The sequence below is a fragment of the Mauremys reevesii genome, linkage group 6 (genome assembly GCF_016161935.1).
Source record: "Mauremys reevesii isolate NIE-2019 linkage group 6, ASM1616193v1, whole genome shotgun sequence".
Taxonomy (NCBI): domain Eukaryota; kingdom Metazoa; phylum Chordata; order Testudines; family Geoemydidae; genus Mauremys; species Mauremys reevesii.
Genome location: NC_052628.1, coordinates 114,058,279 through 114,072,535, shown reverse-complemented (window position 1 = coordinate 114,072,535; position 14,257 = coordinate 114,058,279). Strand labels below are relative to the sequence as shown.

Genomic DNA, 14,257 nt, shown 5'->3' with positions numbered 1-14,257 from the left:
CATGCCCCGATCCCCAGGCTTTAAGCCATGCGATCGTTGTAAGTGGCCTATGCCCATCAGTGACCCGCATGGTAGTGGTTTAAGGTGTCTGGGCAAAAGACACACAAGCGACAGGTGTCGCATCTCTAAATCATTTAAACCCCGAACAAAGAAGGGGAGAGGCATCCGTCTCAGGGTGCTCCTGATGGAGTCAGTGCTGACCCCGGCACCAGAGCAGAGGGCCGACTCGGCCCCGAGCACTGCAGCGTCAGTGCGGAGTGCCCCGCTGGCGCCATCTACAAGCTGGCCCCGATCCCCCTCCCTGGGCTCCAGCCAAGAAGCCCAAGAGGACCGTGAGGGGAAGCTCTCTCACTTCCCGTAAGGGAAAGGAGAGGGCTGGAGGAGCGCCAAGACCTGGGCTGGGCAGCTCAACACCTTCATCAGGGAGTCGAGCCCCAGCTCAAGTCGAGCGGGCTAGCCCATCCTGTACCATGCCTGCCACACCAGACGTTGACGAGGGCCTCTGTTAACTCGATGTCCCGTCGACACCTGAGGCCCTGCAGGCGTCGCAGGAGATCCTGATGCAACCATGCCACCCGCACCCCCGGCTCTGGCAATACCCATGCCCGGAGGTAAACCCGCCTTGGGACCATTCCGCATGTCCCCACCTCAGTGGCACCGTTCCCCATCGTGAGGGACGTCCCACCAGCGCTCACCTGCATGGAGCCGTCATGCCTCAGAAGTAGGGAGACAAGTCTAAAGAACCCCTCAGCCCAGGTGCTGCTGTGGGGAGAGAGAGCTGGGGGGAGTCCTCTCTCCACGCCAGAGCACCCTCCTGCACCCCAAACCCCTCATCCCTGGCCCCACCCCACAGCCTGCACCCCCAACCAGAGCTCTCATGCCCCCCATCCCCACTCTGTGTCCCAGCCCTGAGCCCCCCAGCCCCACCCTAGAGCCCACAGTCTCCCAGCTGGAGTGCCCCTCACCCTCCACATAGGTTGTGAGATAATGGGGGATATCTAAATTGCTTTTGAAAATCTCAGCCCCAGCATTCAAAAGCTTCATGGAACGAAGTTTGCTCTCTGCAGGTGCTGACGTAGGGAGGGGTATTAAGGCTGAAACCCAGTGCCTGTGCTAGCCTGATGGAAATTGAAGATCTCATTTTATTTGGGGTCCACTAGGTGGTGCTCATAGTACTAACTCCAGAGAGTGGGTGTTACCCAATAGGAGGGCTCTAGATACCAATTTCAACACCTTCATGTCCTGGGATGAAGGAAGATGCAGCTGTGTAATTTGCCCCTTGCGAGTGACATGCTAGCCCTTTCTTTGCTGTTTAGTGACCTGGTTTCAAAATTCCCAGCCAGTTAGTAGGTCATTGTTGCAGAGCTCTTCCCCAGGACCTGAGGAACTGCTGCTGTCAAATTAGTAAGGGATATGGTTTTTTAAGAAAAATGAAATTTCCCTGGAAATTGCCAAGAGAAATACCCTAATCCCCACAAGATCAAGGGATGGAGATTGGCTCTCCTGTTCAATTGTGTATTGAAGACCCTCTTAAATCAGCTCTGAAGGATCTAGCAAACAAAACCTCCGGGGAGGAGGAGCTGGAATGACTTCCAGTTGTTTGGCCATATGATGAGTCACCTGGAGGTTACCTGGTGACTCAGCTCACAGCCAGAAGAGAAGAATCCTTTTACTGCTTGAGAAGCAGCTTTTTGTTCCTTTGATGTGATAAAATGACAGCTTTTCTTTGTGTTTGATACACAGGCACTTACGGTGGCATTAGATTGTATATGCAGGAGTTGATCGCCATTACCCAGAAGGCTCTGCAGTCCCAGTCTTGGAAGATGAAAGCCCAGGGAGCGGCTGCCATGGCATCTATTGCCAAACAAACTGGTTCCCTGGTACCGCCCCATCTGGGAATGGTGGTTGGTGCATTGTTGCAAGGTCTGTCTGGAAGAACGTGGACAGGAAAGGTAAAGAAACAACTGGGGCCAAGTGGATTGAGAGAGGCTCAGGTGTTCAGGCCCTTAGCCCAGAAACAGAACATCGTGAGCCATAAACATTCCCGTTCCTGCAGGGAGTGTGATTCCAAATGTATCTTGCTTTGGTTGATGGACCCTTCCTGACCTCTGTGTTTCTGATGCACAAAAAGGGGCACTGAGGTGGTCTGGCCCAGACATGTGGCTGTTCAATGGATCAGATACCCAAACTGCTTTGTTCCTATTTGATTTAGAGCGAGTTTTTAAATGAGATTTTTTTGTGCATGGACAAGGCATGGAACCACAGTAACTAAAGGTGGAGGAAGTGGGGAAACTCGAGCTATGCACAGTCGGTAATGGAAATAAGTGCTCCAAGTAGCATATGTAAGCATGTGGAGTTTAAAAAAAAAAACCAACAACCTTAATGTAAATGAGAATCTGGTTCTTCAGACTACCTTCTATCCCTCTGGCAGCGCGCATTTAGACCCATTGAGGCCCAGCTCTGCAGCCAGGACAGTGTGAGTGAGAACCCGGCCGTGCAATGTAGGCATCTAGTGAGCTAGTTCACCACGGGAAGAATGAGCCATGGGGGAGGATGAGATTAAAACAGTGCAGCTTACAGTGGAGTGATGGAAAGAATGTGCCCCTTGTAGAGGTGAGTGGCATTTGGATGCTTCTGTAGCATCTGCCTGAGCCACAGAGTTAGGGATACCAGTGAAAACCATGCAGGAGGAAAGCACTGTCTCACGGGGAAGTTGTTCTCATGAACATGTCTCACTTTTGTTTTAATGCTCACAGGAGGAGCTGCTGAAAGCTCTCGCCAGCGTCGTCTCTGCATGCAGGTAATCGTGCCTACAGCAAAGCATTGTTTAATTAAATGGATTCCCTGTGCCTGTTTATGCATGGCCACTGCCTTTTCCTGTGCTGAGGGAGAATTCATTGCCACCTGCTCTTTCCAGGGAGGAGTAGGTCGTCATAGGATCTGGATGCCATCCTAATCTCCCCCTGGGATATAGACGCTTGATCTCCTCTCCCTGCTGATCTGAGGCTGGGGGTTGTTGGGCAGTAGCCAGAGTTGGTAGCAGGGCTCCTCAGTGGATGTAGGGACAGGATGGGAGGAGTGGGACGGTGAAGGTGGTGAATGGATGGTCGAGTGGATTACGGAGGTGGGAAAAACAGGGATGGGGTTGAGAAAGGATGAGGGATGGAGGAGGAAGTGATGGGGGGTCGTGTTGAAAGTGTGTGAGGAGGTAGGGGAAGAACACAGGAAGTGTGAGGAAGAAGAAAGGAAGAGGGAGCAACCGATACTGCAAGACTGCGGAAGAGCTCAGGTACAGAAATGTACTTACAGGGAAGGAAGGGAGAGCGAATGGAGCCACAGAGAGTGAAACATTGCCCTTAGAACGGAGGGTGCATGTATGTACGGTGGTGAATGCTGGGAGAAGGATTTCTCTGCCTCTGGTGGAGATTCGCACGCTCTGGAGCTAACGGGTTAACTTTTGTTCATAGAGATTTGTTCTCCTGAATAGCATTTTTCCCATTTGCAAATGCCCCAGACTCCACCAAATGACAAGGAACCCTTCCCTCTTCCGAGAAAAACTTCCCAGAGAAGAGTGCCATTAGGGCTGCATTTTCTCCTTCCAAATTACTGGATATTTTTGGGGATGGTCAGAAGATCTTGTCTAGAGCACTTTGAACCGGCCATACCAGGCCTAGAAAAGGGCGTGCGCGTGTGTGTGTGTGTGTAACCCATTTTATTTAACCTGTATTAAAATAAAAAGGATGGAAGGCCTGAATTATGGCAGTAATTGGTGTGGCGTCCTGGGTTCAAGGTGTCGGAGCTGCTTACTTAACTAACAGCCTTGTGGGGGTGGGATGTAACTTGTGTTTCACCTTCCGTGTGCTTCCGGTGTTTCAGTGTAGAGTTGCAGAAGTCTGTGCCCAATCAGCCCAGCGTCAATGATGTTGTCCAGGCTGTCCTGAAAGAGTGTCGCAAAGAGAACCTCAAGTACAAGATGGTAGCGCTCCGATGTACGGCAGACGTGCTGAAGGTGACAAAGGAAGACCGTTTCCAGGAGCTGGCGGACATCGTCTTTCCGATGATAAAGAAGGTGACACTTCAGCTTTTTTATTTACCTTCTTTTTTTTTTTTTTTTTAAACTAGCCAGTGGTGGTAGGCCTGCCTGGGTGAAGTCATGCCCATGGGGCTTTTTTTCCTCAGAGCTGATGCTTTGAAAAGCTCTCCCCATTCAGACTGGTCCAGTACAGGTGTGAACGTCTCCCGCTTGTAATCTCACAAGGTTTTCCCCAATCCCCACTTTTTTTGATTTGTCTTGTCTTAGCCGTTCACCTTTTCAGAGTTAACCTGGAGTTCCGTGTGGTTTCCGACGCGCGGTGCTTCTCCAGAAAGACATTAAAACTCAAGTCCCTGGCTGCTCTGCCAGAAACTAAAGATCCCATGACACTGTCACAAATCACAAGGATTTGCCCACTGTGTTTTCAGAGCATTTCTCCTCCAAACCCAGCGTTGCGCAGTGTGATGTCTACTGGTTGCAGCCCCCCATCTGCATCCTGAAGAGTGTGACTTTTCAAGTGCTGCACATCTGCAGCTTGGGCTGAAGCCAATGGGAACTACAAGTGTGCTGCACCTCTGAAAACTCGGCCCTGTGTTGTTAAAGCGCTTTGAGGTCCTTCTGGATGAAAGACAGCATAGAAATTAATAACATTTCTGTAGCTTTTCCTAATGGCAACAGAACTTCAATGAATTGAGGTTCTCTAACTATGTGGTGTGTGTGGATTATATAATGACTAGATACAGGGGCTGGTTGTTAGCAAAGCGTACTGTGGAATAAACAAAGCATAATATCCTGTCTTCCCCCCCCATTCCTGGTACCTCTCCAGAATTCTCATGAGAGCGTAGGAGCTGGTTCACCAAAGAATGATGATGACGAGAATGAAAAAGAAAAGGAGTTTCAGATGGAATCTCTGCTCTGTGCCTTTGAGAGTTTGGGCAAGGCCTGGCCTAGGAATCTGGAGACGCAGCGTAAGTTGGATCGGACAAATAATGAGCAAAGCTGGCAGAGAGCGGCTCAAAGAGCATTTGCTTAAAAGGACTCAACCAGAAGGCATGTTGAGGGATGCGGAGGAATGTCCAGGGCTCTCATTTACTTGAGCAGCGGGGTCAGTTGGTGCACTCTGCTGGATACGCCATCCTGGCAGTGATTTACAGTAACTGGGGAAGATGCTGTCTGTTGCACTCCAACAAACGTACACTGCATATCCTGCCTTTCCCCAGGCTCACCCCTGAAGAGTCCTTACAAGTGCACTAAATGCCACACACCAAGCTGTTTGCAAGACGTAGAGTGATGGGATGGGGCATGTAGGCCAGTGTTTTCTAACTGGGGGTGCCTGAAGCAAGACCCCTAAATGAGTGGCCTGGTTTTCCCAGGTGCTGAGCCCCCACTGTTTCCACTAATGTCAATAGGAATTTCAGGGGCTCAGCACCTCTGAATGATCAGGCCCCTTTTTATTGAGATGACAGAATGTGGATTTAGTTGCCTGTGATTTGGTCCCCATGTATGAAAGTGTTGCCCCGTCAGGATTAACCAGGGTTTCAGGGTCCTTTGTGGGAGGAGGATGTTTTGATCTCCTTGCAGTGACTGAAGCCAGATCTAATTTGGAGCATGAACATAGTAGGGAATGTTCACATCTTCCTTCCCCTTATTAATGTAATGACACCTTAATTTGTTGTTTTCAGGCTGCTATTGGCAAGAGCTGTGCAAATTAATGTGTGAGCGTCTGAAACTCAGTACGTGGAAAGTGCAGCTTGGAGTGCTACAGGCCATGAACGCCTATTTTCAAGGGTAATTTTCCTGCTTGTGCTTCATTTTTATTTCCTGCCTTCACTCAGGCATTTCAGTCCTTTTTCATGAAATTGTGACACATGCGCTATTATGTTGGCTGTAATGATTCCTCAGAGTAAGCCAAGCAGATCCGTAGAGTGGCTTGTTTCCTTCGGCACAACGAATCTCACACTGCTTTTAAATTTGCCAGGTTAATGCTTTTTGAAGAGGCTCACTCAGACCCCGGGGCTTTGACAGAAATCCTGTTGGAAACCTGCTCATCTATCACACACTCTTTAGGTAAATGTATTTTCCCAGCAGGTGGCTGGTGATGAACAGCTCGTGTAAATGCTTGTCTTCTGGGAGCTGGCTGGTGGATATATTTGAATCTCTCTCGGGACATATTCAGTGAAGTGTAATCTGTAACGTTAGAGCCACAACCTTGAGTTCCCTTTAAGCTCCCTCCCTTGGAATGGCTGTTGATGACTACTGCCCATGATGCTTTGACCAGAAGTGTTGTACTCTTTAGAGCAGGAACACCCCTTCCTCTCTCCAATAGTAAATATCTTGATTTTGGAGGTGGTAGATTGCTGTGCGGGCTCCTGTACTTTCTACATGTCCATCACGTCACCTTTTTTAAGTGTTCTCCTTGCAGAAGATGAGTCACGTGGGACTGGAGAACTGAATGAAACATAATTTTCCTAGTCTCTTCATTCAGACTTTTTATAGCCAGGCCAAGTTCACACCTGAAACAATATCCCACATTTATCTCTGGTGTGGTTCCCTCAAAGCCAATGGAGTTACACCAGGGACTATTTTGGCCTTGTAGATCATGATCATTGTCTAGGATGGAAAATTTCTTACCCAAGAATTTCCTTTCTGCTGGCAGCATCTCCCATCATTCTGCTATGTCTGGGTTGCTCCCCTGCACTCTGCGGTTCCTGGAGGCAGTTCAAAGCTGCAATGCGGCGTGTGCTGGCCATGCCTCCTGTTGCTGCTTGCCATCAGATGAGTCATTTCAAAGCTGTATAAAAACTCAGTGTTGTTGTAGCCACCTTGGTCCCAGGATATTAGAGAGACAAGGTGGGTGAGGTAATAGCTTTTATTGGACCAACTTCTGTTGGAGAGAGACAAACTTTTGAGCTTACACAGAGCTTTTTTTCGGGTCTGGGAAACGTCACAGCTAAATACAAGGCAGAACAGATTGTTTAGCATAAGGAGTTAATACATATTTCAAGGGACCATTCGAGGAAAAGTGGCCAGTTAACACACTTCTCCAGTCATAAGGGGGCGGGGAGGAAGCTAGAGGGTAGGGTAGTTTAGTGGGGTATAGATTGTTGTAATAAGCCAAAAATCCACTGTGTCTATTCAGTCCAGGATTTTTCATGTCTAGCAAAGTTATGAAGTTAAGCTTAAAAATCAAGCACTAAAAATCATGGCTTCCACTCTCCTGTCCATTAGGTCCGTAGGGAAGAATTCCCCTTCTTAAGGAATAACCATGTCCCTAGCTAGGGAGGTTACTGTGGCACTGGGCTTCAGTGAGAGCAGTCTCTAGTTCTTGCAGCTAATAGAACCGAAAGTCGTGATCGCTGATACATTTAACCTGTGTCAGACTTGTCCCTGATTGTGTCTTTGAAGGAGGAGTGCAAGGGACTTGCTGCCTCGGGGGAGGAAAGGTATTTGCTTTGAGGCTTATCCTCAGGTTCGATCTGGACTGTGGCCACAGCTTTTTTGCAAACGGCCTCCTAACTTCTCAGGGGAAAAAAAATTGTTGCATTTTTTCCAAGTCTTGCACAGATTTGGAGCCCGGAAGCTCTCCTTCCTCGGCAGAGGGGGAGGAGTCTGACTCAGAGGAGGTGTCTCTTCTGGATTATTTTGTTGTTTTTTCCTCCTCCTTTTTATTCCTTGTGGACTTTTTTGACTGTTTGGCGAGCTCTGCTGGAGATGGTGACCAGAGTGCAACCCAGATGTGGCTTGCTTTGTGCAGAGCCCGGAGAAATGTCTCCCTGGCAGTGTGCTCCTTCAGGATCCCATTCTTCTTGAGCAGGGGATGGGATCTCATTATCACGGTTCTCTGACTCAGATTTGGGGGGGGGGGGGGGGGGGAAGGAGGCTGGATATAAGCCCTGAGGGTGCCCAAAGCCCATTCCCAGATTTACCCCTGGGTCATCTGGCTGAAGTCCTCCTCAGAGCCTCTCCCTGTTCTGCCCTGGGTCTCCTGGTCAGGCTGTTCTGGGTGGAGTCATGGGGAGGGGTCCCAACATGCCTGCCTGACTCGGAGCCTCACACCCATGCGGGCGCTAGGGTTGGCTGCCTGGGAGGAGGCTGGGCATAAGTCGCCCTCTGCTGGTCCTGGGAAGGCTCCCTCACGTGCAGAGCACCGCTGGGCTCTAGCCTGGCATTTGTGCCATGCCGGTAAGGGGGCTCAGCAGGAAGGCATTGCCGTGGAGGCTCCAGGGGCTGGAGCTGCATGGACCCTCACCCAGGGAGAAGGAAGGAGAAAAGGCTCAGTACTGCCTGAAAAGGGCAGTAAATAATAAAGGGACGGGAGTAAATGAACGGTCACTTTGCTGCTGCAGAGGCAGGAGATCGGGCAGCAGATGGGAGGAGGGGGCATGACCAGCACATGCTGCGTCCCAGCTGTGAAGGGCTTCCGGGACCTGCGGCGTGAAGGGGAGCAGCCCCGCCCCAGACTCTCAGGATGGGGGGAGATGATGGGCTGCAAAAAGAAACCAGAGCTAAAAGGTGCACCACAGACTCTCAAGAGAGGCCATGTTTGTGCCCTCCCAGTCCTGCTATGCTCCGAACACACCCCTCCTGCACCCAGCCCCATGGCCAGGGAAGGAGCCCTGAGGCTGTTGGCAGTGCCTGTGTTGTGAGAATTGTCCCCTGGGCAGATAAAGGGCTCTGAGGGCCCCTTTATGCCACTCCCGTCCTTTCATGTGGCTTAAAGGGGCCAGTGGGACAAGGATATGACCCCAGGGGCTGAGGACCATGGAAGCTCTTGTGCAAGTTATGGTTGCAGGAGAACAACCTGGTCTCTGGTGACTTGGCTGCATGCTTTGGGTGAAAGCCCCTATAACATAACCTAATATCCTATTTGTTTAGGAAATACCTGGATGATTATTTTAAGCATTGCCAAGCCACAAGTTGATTGAAAGGAGATTCCTCTACATAAAGAGCTGTTTCTCAAGGGCTCCGATGTAGGAATATGACTGTACTGCAATTTCACCAGCTTTGTTAGCCTCCAGTTCCTCTTTAACACGTGGACCGGTTGCATTGTGGGGTCTGTACCAGAAGGCTATGCATGATGCTTTCCTAACATGGTGGGGGAGTCTGTGTATTTGCAGACTCCATGCTGCTGATACACCTGACTATCCAGGGGAGTTTCTGAGCTGGCCATGTGATGGACAGAAGTGTTTGGAGCCACAAAGGCTAAAGTACTTTGTGGAAACACATGGCTAAAGCTGTATTTGTGCCCCTGATGTATACTCCGGTTTGAAAGTTGGAATGCATTCTTTCTCCATAGAAAATAGGAGCTACACCTCCATCAGAACAGAAGCGTTGTCTGTGATAGAAGTGCTGCTTACCAGACTTACAGGTGAGGTTCTTTGTCCGCTTATCATGTGAAAGATCCAAGGCTGAGATTCCAGCTCAGTGTGTGGCCCCAAGGCCTGGAAGGGCGGGGAAAGTGATGCCTTCTGTTGCTCTGCATTTACCCTGCTGGGTGATTTAGGAGCAACGTTGACTAGCTGCATGTAACTGTTCTCACCTGGAAGGACAACGCAGCACTGACATGGGGTGGAGGTGGGAAAAGTGGGAGGGAGAAATTTTGAGTCATGTTTGGAGAAGCTGTGGATGAATCTAAGGTCGGGAATACAAGGTATCCCCCTTTGGTGTGAGAACCCTTCAGGAAGGAGAGTTAGCTGGAGAAAGCACATTCCTGGGAGTCAAGATATCGAGGTTCTTTCTCCAGCTCTGTCTCAGACTCAAGATGCCAGATTCTGCATTGTGCTCTGGCCCTTCTATGCTGCTCCATGGCTGGCATTGGTGGAAATGCTGCCTGCCCCCTGGAGGGCTGGAGGAGGCTTTACTGATGCAGGAAGTGCTTCTCTTCTTGTAACACCTGTGCTGAATTTAGCCTCTCAGTTTGGGGTTCCATCCCCTTTAAGGCCTAAACAGGGTTCCTTCAAGTGTCCTACGTGGCTGCAGTTGCTCTTTATTTAGTGAACTTTCTCCTGTGAGCCTTTAGGTTCCTGCTCTAGCTCCGTGTGTCTCCTTTAGTGGCAGAGGGCTGTGTATTCCTTTTTCCTGCTGCTCTTCTGGCTGCTCCATGATTCACTTGGCACAATCATGAAGGGAGAAAGAAATGCCCCCCAAGCCCCTCTTTCCCTCATGCTGAGCACTGTGAACCACATTTAGCCAGGCCTTGGTGGGCACAGCTCCTGTGCCAGTCCATGGGACTTGCATCTGTGTAAGGCAGGCTGAATTTCTCCACATGGTTGATAATCCTGCAGGATCTCCTCCCTGAATAGCGATTTTGGATCAAGCGTAGAACTCAAAGCAGTTCCTGTTTCATGGTGTCCGGGGGCCTAGTTACTTTGCATCATTCTGGTATTCATTTGAAAATGCAGCTGTTTGTCTCCTTCTATCCACGCAGAGTCTAAACAGTGGGACAGCCTGCCACTGGAAAGCAGAGAGCTCCTCATTGGCTCACTTACTACCTTGGTATTGGACAGCAGACCTGAGCTGCAAGAGAAAGCATCGTTATTGAAGAAAACACTTGAAAACCTTGACTAAATTGTAAAACACCAACAGCAAAGTGCCATGTAAAACAAAACCAAGTGCAGTGTGATCTGAAAACCAAGTGGGGAAATGAAGATTAATCTGTAGCATGCATCATTCCTTGGCCAAAATAAAAAATGCCTTAAATTCTGTTCCCCATTAACTGTATTTTTACTGTTTTAAGCAGCTGGTTAGTAAACAGCTTTGAAGTTGTGGAAAAAATAGTTGTATCAGTAAATAAAAATACCTCTAATGATCTGCCCTAGAAGACTTATAGGTGTGTTCTAAAAAAAGTATTAAGGGCAAGAAGCATCTGATTCTTAAAATAGGCAAAGGATGTATAATTAATTTACTCTAGATCCCAAATGCCCCTGTAAAGAATTGTTGAAGGTGGCTGAAGAACCAACAGCTCTGGAAAGTTTTTAAATGCTTATTTTCATTTCACTGTACCTTGCATGTGGAGGTTGAATACTTGGTGCCCAAATAGTGATTCTTTTAAGTCTCTCCAGGAGATCGTGGGCAACTAATATTTATATTAACAAGGATTGAAATCCTGCCTCCATTGAAATCAATGGCAGAACTCCCATTGACTTCACGGGGGGCACGATTTCATCCCAGAACTCCCATCTCACTGCTAGCCCAGTCTGCTCCTCCCTGGCACGCACTCCCACTGTTTGTGAAATGTGAAAGGCAGAATATTGTTGACGTATTTCCTCCATCTCTGACTTCAGAGTGGATTTAACAAATCCGTGCCCCCTTCACAGCTAATGGATCCCTGCCTCCCACATTTTAAACAATGATTTTCTCCAAAAGTATGCACATGAAAGAGCACTTTAATGAGCTGTCTGGGGCTGAGGTGGTTTGGATCTGTAAGAAAGGACAGGTGGGGAACACTGCTCTTCTCAGTTGTTTTGCATGATACTCCTTAACTGCAGAAAAAAATGACAACTTCCCCCCAACTTTTTCTAGTTTGCCAGGATGGAAACTTTTATAGTAGTAGTTTTTTTTCCCCCATGTTTGTAACTCTCTGTTCTTGCTTTGGAAAGCTGTAACAATTTAGACTTCTCAATGTTTGTAACAAACTGAATAATCGATATCATCTATCAGTTGCCAGCTCACACTGGTTTCTAGAAAATACTTTTAATTTGCACTTAATAAGACAGACCATATCTGCATTAACCTGGAGTAAAAATTCTATTTGATGAAATGGCCATGCTACCCTATTCCCCCCCCGCCCCCTTCTTTCTCTTCTCAGACAAAAGGCGTAACCCTGGATGCTGTGACGACAGGCTTTAGAAATGTAAAATGACCATTGTAACCTTAGTGTGGGTAGGACATCGCTTTGCTGATTACGAAATAAAATCATGAGCGTTGGCAACCTCACAGCCATGGATTTCAGCAGAGAAAGACTTGTCATTTTCTTAAAGACTCCCTCCAGCCCCTTTCTGACTTTCTCTCCTCCAGTAGATCATCAAATAACCTTGCAACAATCATTGCTCCGTGTTGCTGGCGCATTCAGGATTGAGTGCCTACCTTTCCCTCAGGTCTGTGCTATTTCACGTGCATTGGAAAAGCATTGCATTAGCTTAATAGTCTGATGTATCGAGGGGCAGGGGCAGTGCAGTCCAGACCCATCTGATCAGAAAATTTCAGCCAATGTTGGGGTAAGACTCTGCATCTTATGGCATTCTGTATCAAGCTCTAATGCATCTTGTATTAGCCCACATTAGGCAATCCCTTGGTGCTGAGAGCTGGTGCTAAAACATTTGATCTATGACTTCGTGGCAGGGAGATGCAGTTTGTTTACATTGTTTGGATTACCAAGCACATTTGTAAATTTTAAAAGCTTATTGGGCAAATCACTTGCATAAGATGGTACCATTTACGCAACTTGCCTTCCCTGAAATCTTTTCACAGCAGCTCATTTTTGTATAAATGAGAATTCCCCATGTTGCTCTGCTGTTGCCGTTGTTCGTCTGACTTACCCTTTTTCATATAGTTCAAAGCAACAGCCAGTTACAGGAAATCAAGTGCTCCCAGTCTCTGAGCCCTTGATTTCAGCAGGGATGTGTGTATTGTGAGGCAGTACCTAAGATTATGTAGCCCTAGCTAGAGCAACTGGGCTAGCTGCCATAACAAATGTTTTTCTGCTAGGGGTTTATAGTACATAGAAGAAGAAGTTCTAGAAATTCTGATGTCTGGATTGACAACTAGGGCCAGGATTACTGGGAAGCTGGAGATGGTGTATTAGAATCTCTCTGACTCATAAAGCAATATGTTTTTAATGATTAGAAGTACAGATTCAGAATTCTTCTACAGCATGTGCCTATACACAGAACCTACCTGCACAGCAGTTGATATGAACTTAAACCAAGGTCTGATTTCCCCCCACCTTTTTGTTTGTAAACCTGACAGGAAAAAAAATAGATGTGGCCTTCCTAGAGTTTTTCCTCTGAAAGTGATTGCACTATGTAAAACACACTGTACTTTGCCCAAGGTGGGCATTTCTTGTGCTGCTGCTTTGTATACCAAGAGTGAGGTGTGCAAGTCTGACACTAGCACTCATTCTAACCTGCAAGCTGTTGCTGAAATGGATGTATATTAAGAAAAGTTTTCTAATGTTGCAAGGTCTCCATCGAATTCATTGTGATCTGTACTTGGATGTTGAAGTATGTAAATGGACTGATTGAAAGAAAACCCTCCCACTTACCAAAAAGGTAACAAACATTAAATAAAGGTGCATGACCTGTTCTTGGAAGTAACTGGTAATTTTTTTCCTATTAATGTGTCAAAATGTCACCTATCCAGCACTTTCTAACCTTCAAAGCTGGCATTAATGTTATGCAGTAGTCATACATGACTGATAACATCCCCCCTCCTTAGTAGCAGTTCAAGCTGCTGTCTCATCTCTCAGCTACTCCCAAAGTCTAAATAATATAAAATGGTTTTATTTCAAATAGTGGCTTTGCTCTAAGCCATGACCCCTCCAGCTGCATTTCTGGCCTGCTGAGGTCAGTAGGGTTGTATGGATGTCAGCAAAGGCAGGACAGGGCTGTGATGTTGAAAGTTACATAATAAGCAGTGTTCAGAAAAAAATCTCACCTTTTGAACTATTTATCAAAGCTACCAAAATGCACAGGAAACCCTCCCTGAAAATACAGGGTAGAATGGTGGGCAGCTCACTGCCAGAGCTTTGGCAAAGTGCAGCAAGAGTTCACTAAGGTCTCTTTGGGGGTGGGGGTATTGACACTGCACCTTATACAAATAAGCTATATCAATAACTGCCTGCACACTGGGTGTGGTGTTTCAGTAACTATTCGGGCTGTCAATTAGGCACAGTTAACTCACAATTACTCAAAAAAATGAAATCACAATTACATACCAATTGAAATCTATTAAATATGTTGGATGTTTTTCTACATTTTCATATATATTGTATTCTGTGCTGTAATTAAAATCAGTGTAGATTTTTGCTTACAAATATTTGCACTGTAAAAATTAGTACTTTTTTATTCACCTCATACAGGTACTGTATCATTTTTTATCATGAAAGTATAACTTACAAGTATAGATTTTTTTTGTTAAATGACTGCACTCAAAAACAAAACAATGTAAAACTTTAGAGCCTTCAGGTCGACTCAGGCCACCTCCTTGTTCAGGGAATTGCTAAGC

General features: G+C 47.3%; 1 protein-coding gene across 2 annotated transcripts in view; it reads left to right on the top strand.

Annotated features, from left to right (window-relative positions):
• Positions 1 to 13,336, top strand: part of ECPAS (Ecm29 proteasome adaptor and scaffold) — an 84,442-nt gene extending 71,106 nt beyond the window's left edge. The window contains exons 42-49 of one of the 2 annotated variants that reach the window (XM_039543911.1): positions 1,744 to 1,952; positions 2,757 to 2,800; positions 3,877 to 4,069; positions 4,860 to 5,001; positions 5,716 to 5,821; positions 6,012 to 6,100; positions 9,330 to 9,401; positions 10,461 to 13,336. In XM_039543911.1, the coding sequence (XP_039399845.1) occupies positions 1,744 to 1,952; positions 2,757 to 2,800; positions 3,877 to 4,069; positions 4,860 to 5,001; positions 5,716 to 5,821; positions 6,012 to 6,100; positions 9,330 to 9,401; positions 10,461 to 10,600 (995 nt within the window). In that variant the 3' untranslated portion in view covers positions 10,601 to 13,336. The remainder of the gene's footprint in view (positions 1 to 1,743; positions 1,953 to 2,756; positions 2,801 to 3,876; positions 4,070 to 4,859; positions 5,002 to 5,715; positions 5,822 to 6,011; positions 6,101 to 9,329; positions 9,402 to 10,460) is intronic. The other variant, XM_039543912.1, reaches the window with a different exon arrangement.
• Positions 13,337 to 14,257: the final 921 nt, after the last annotated feature.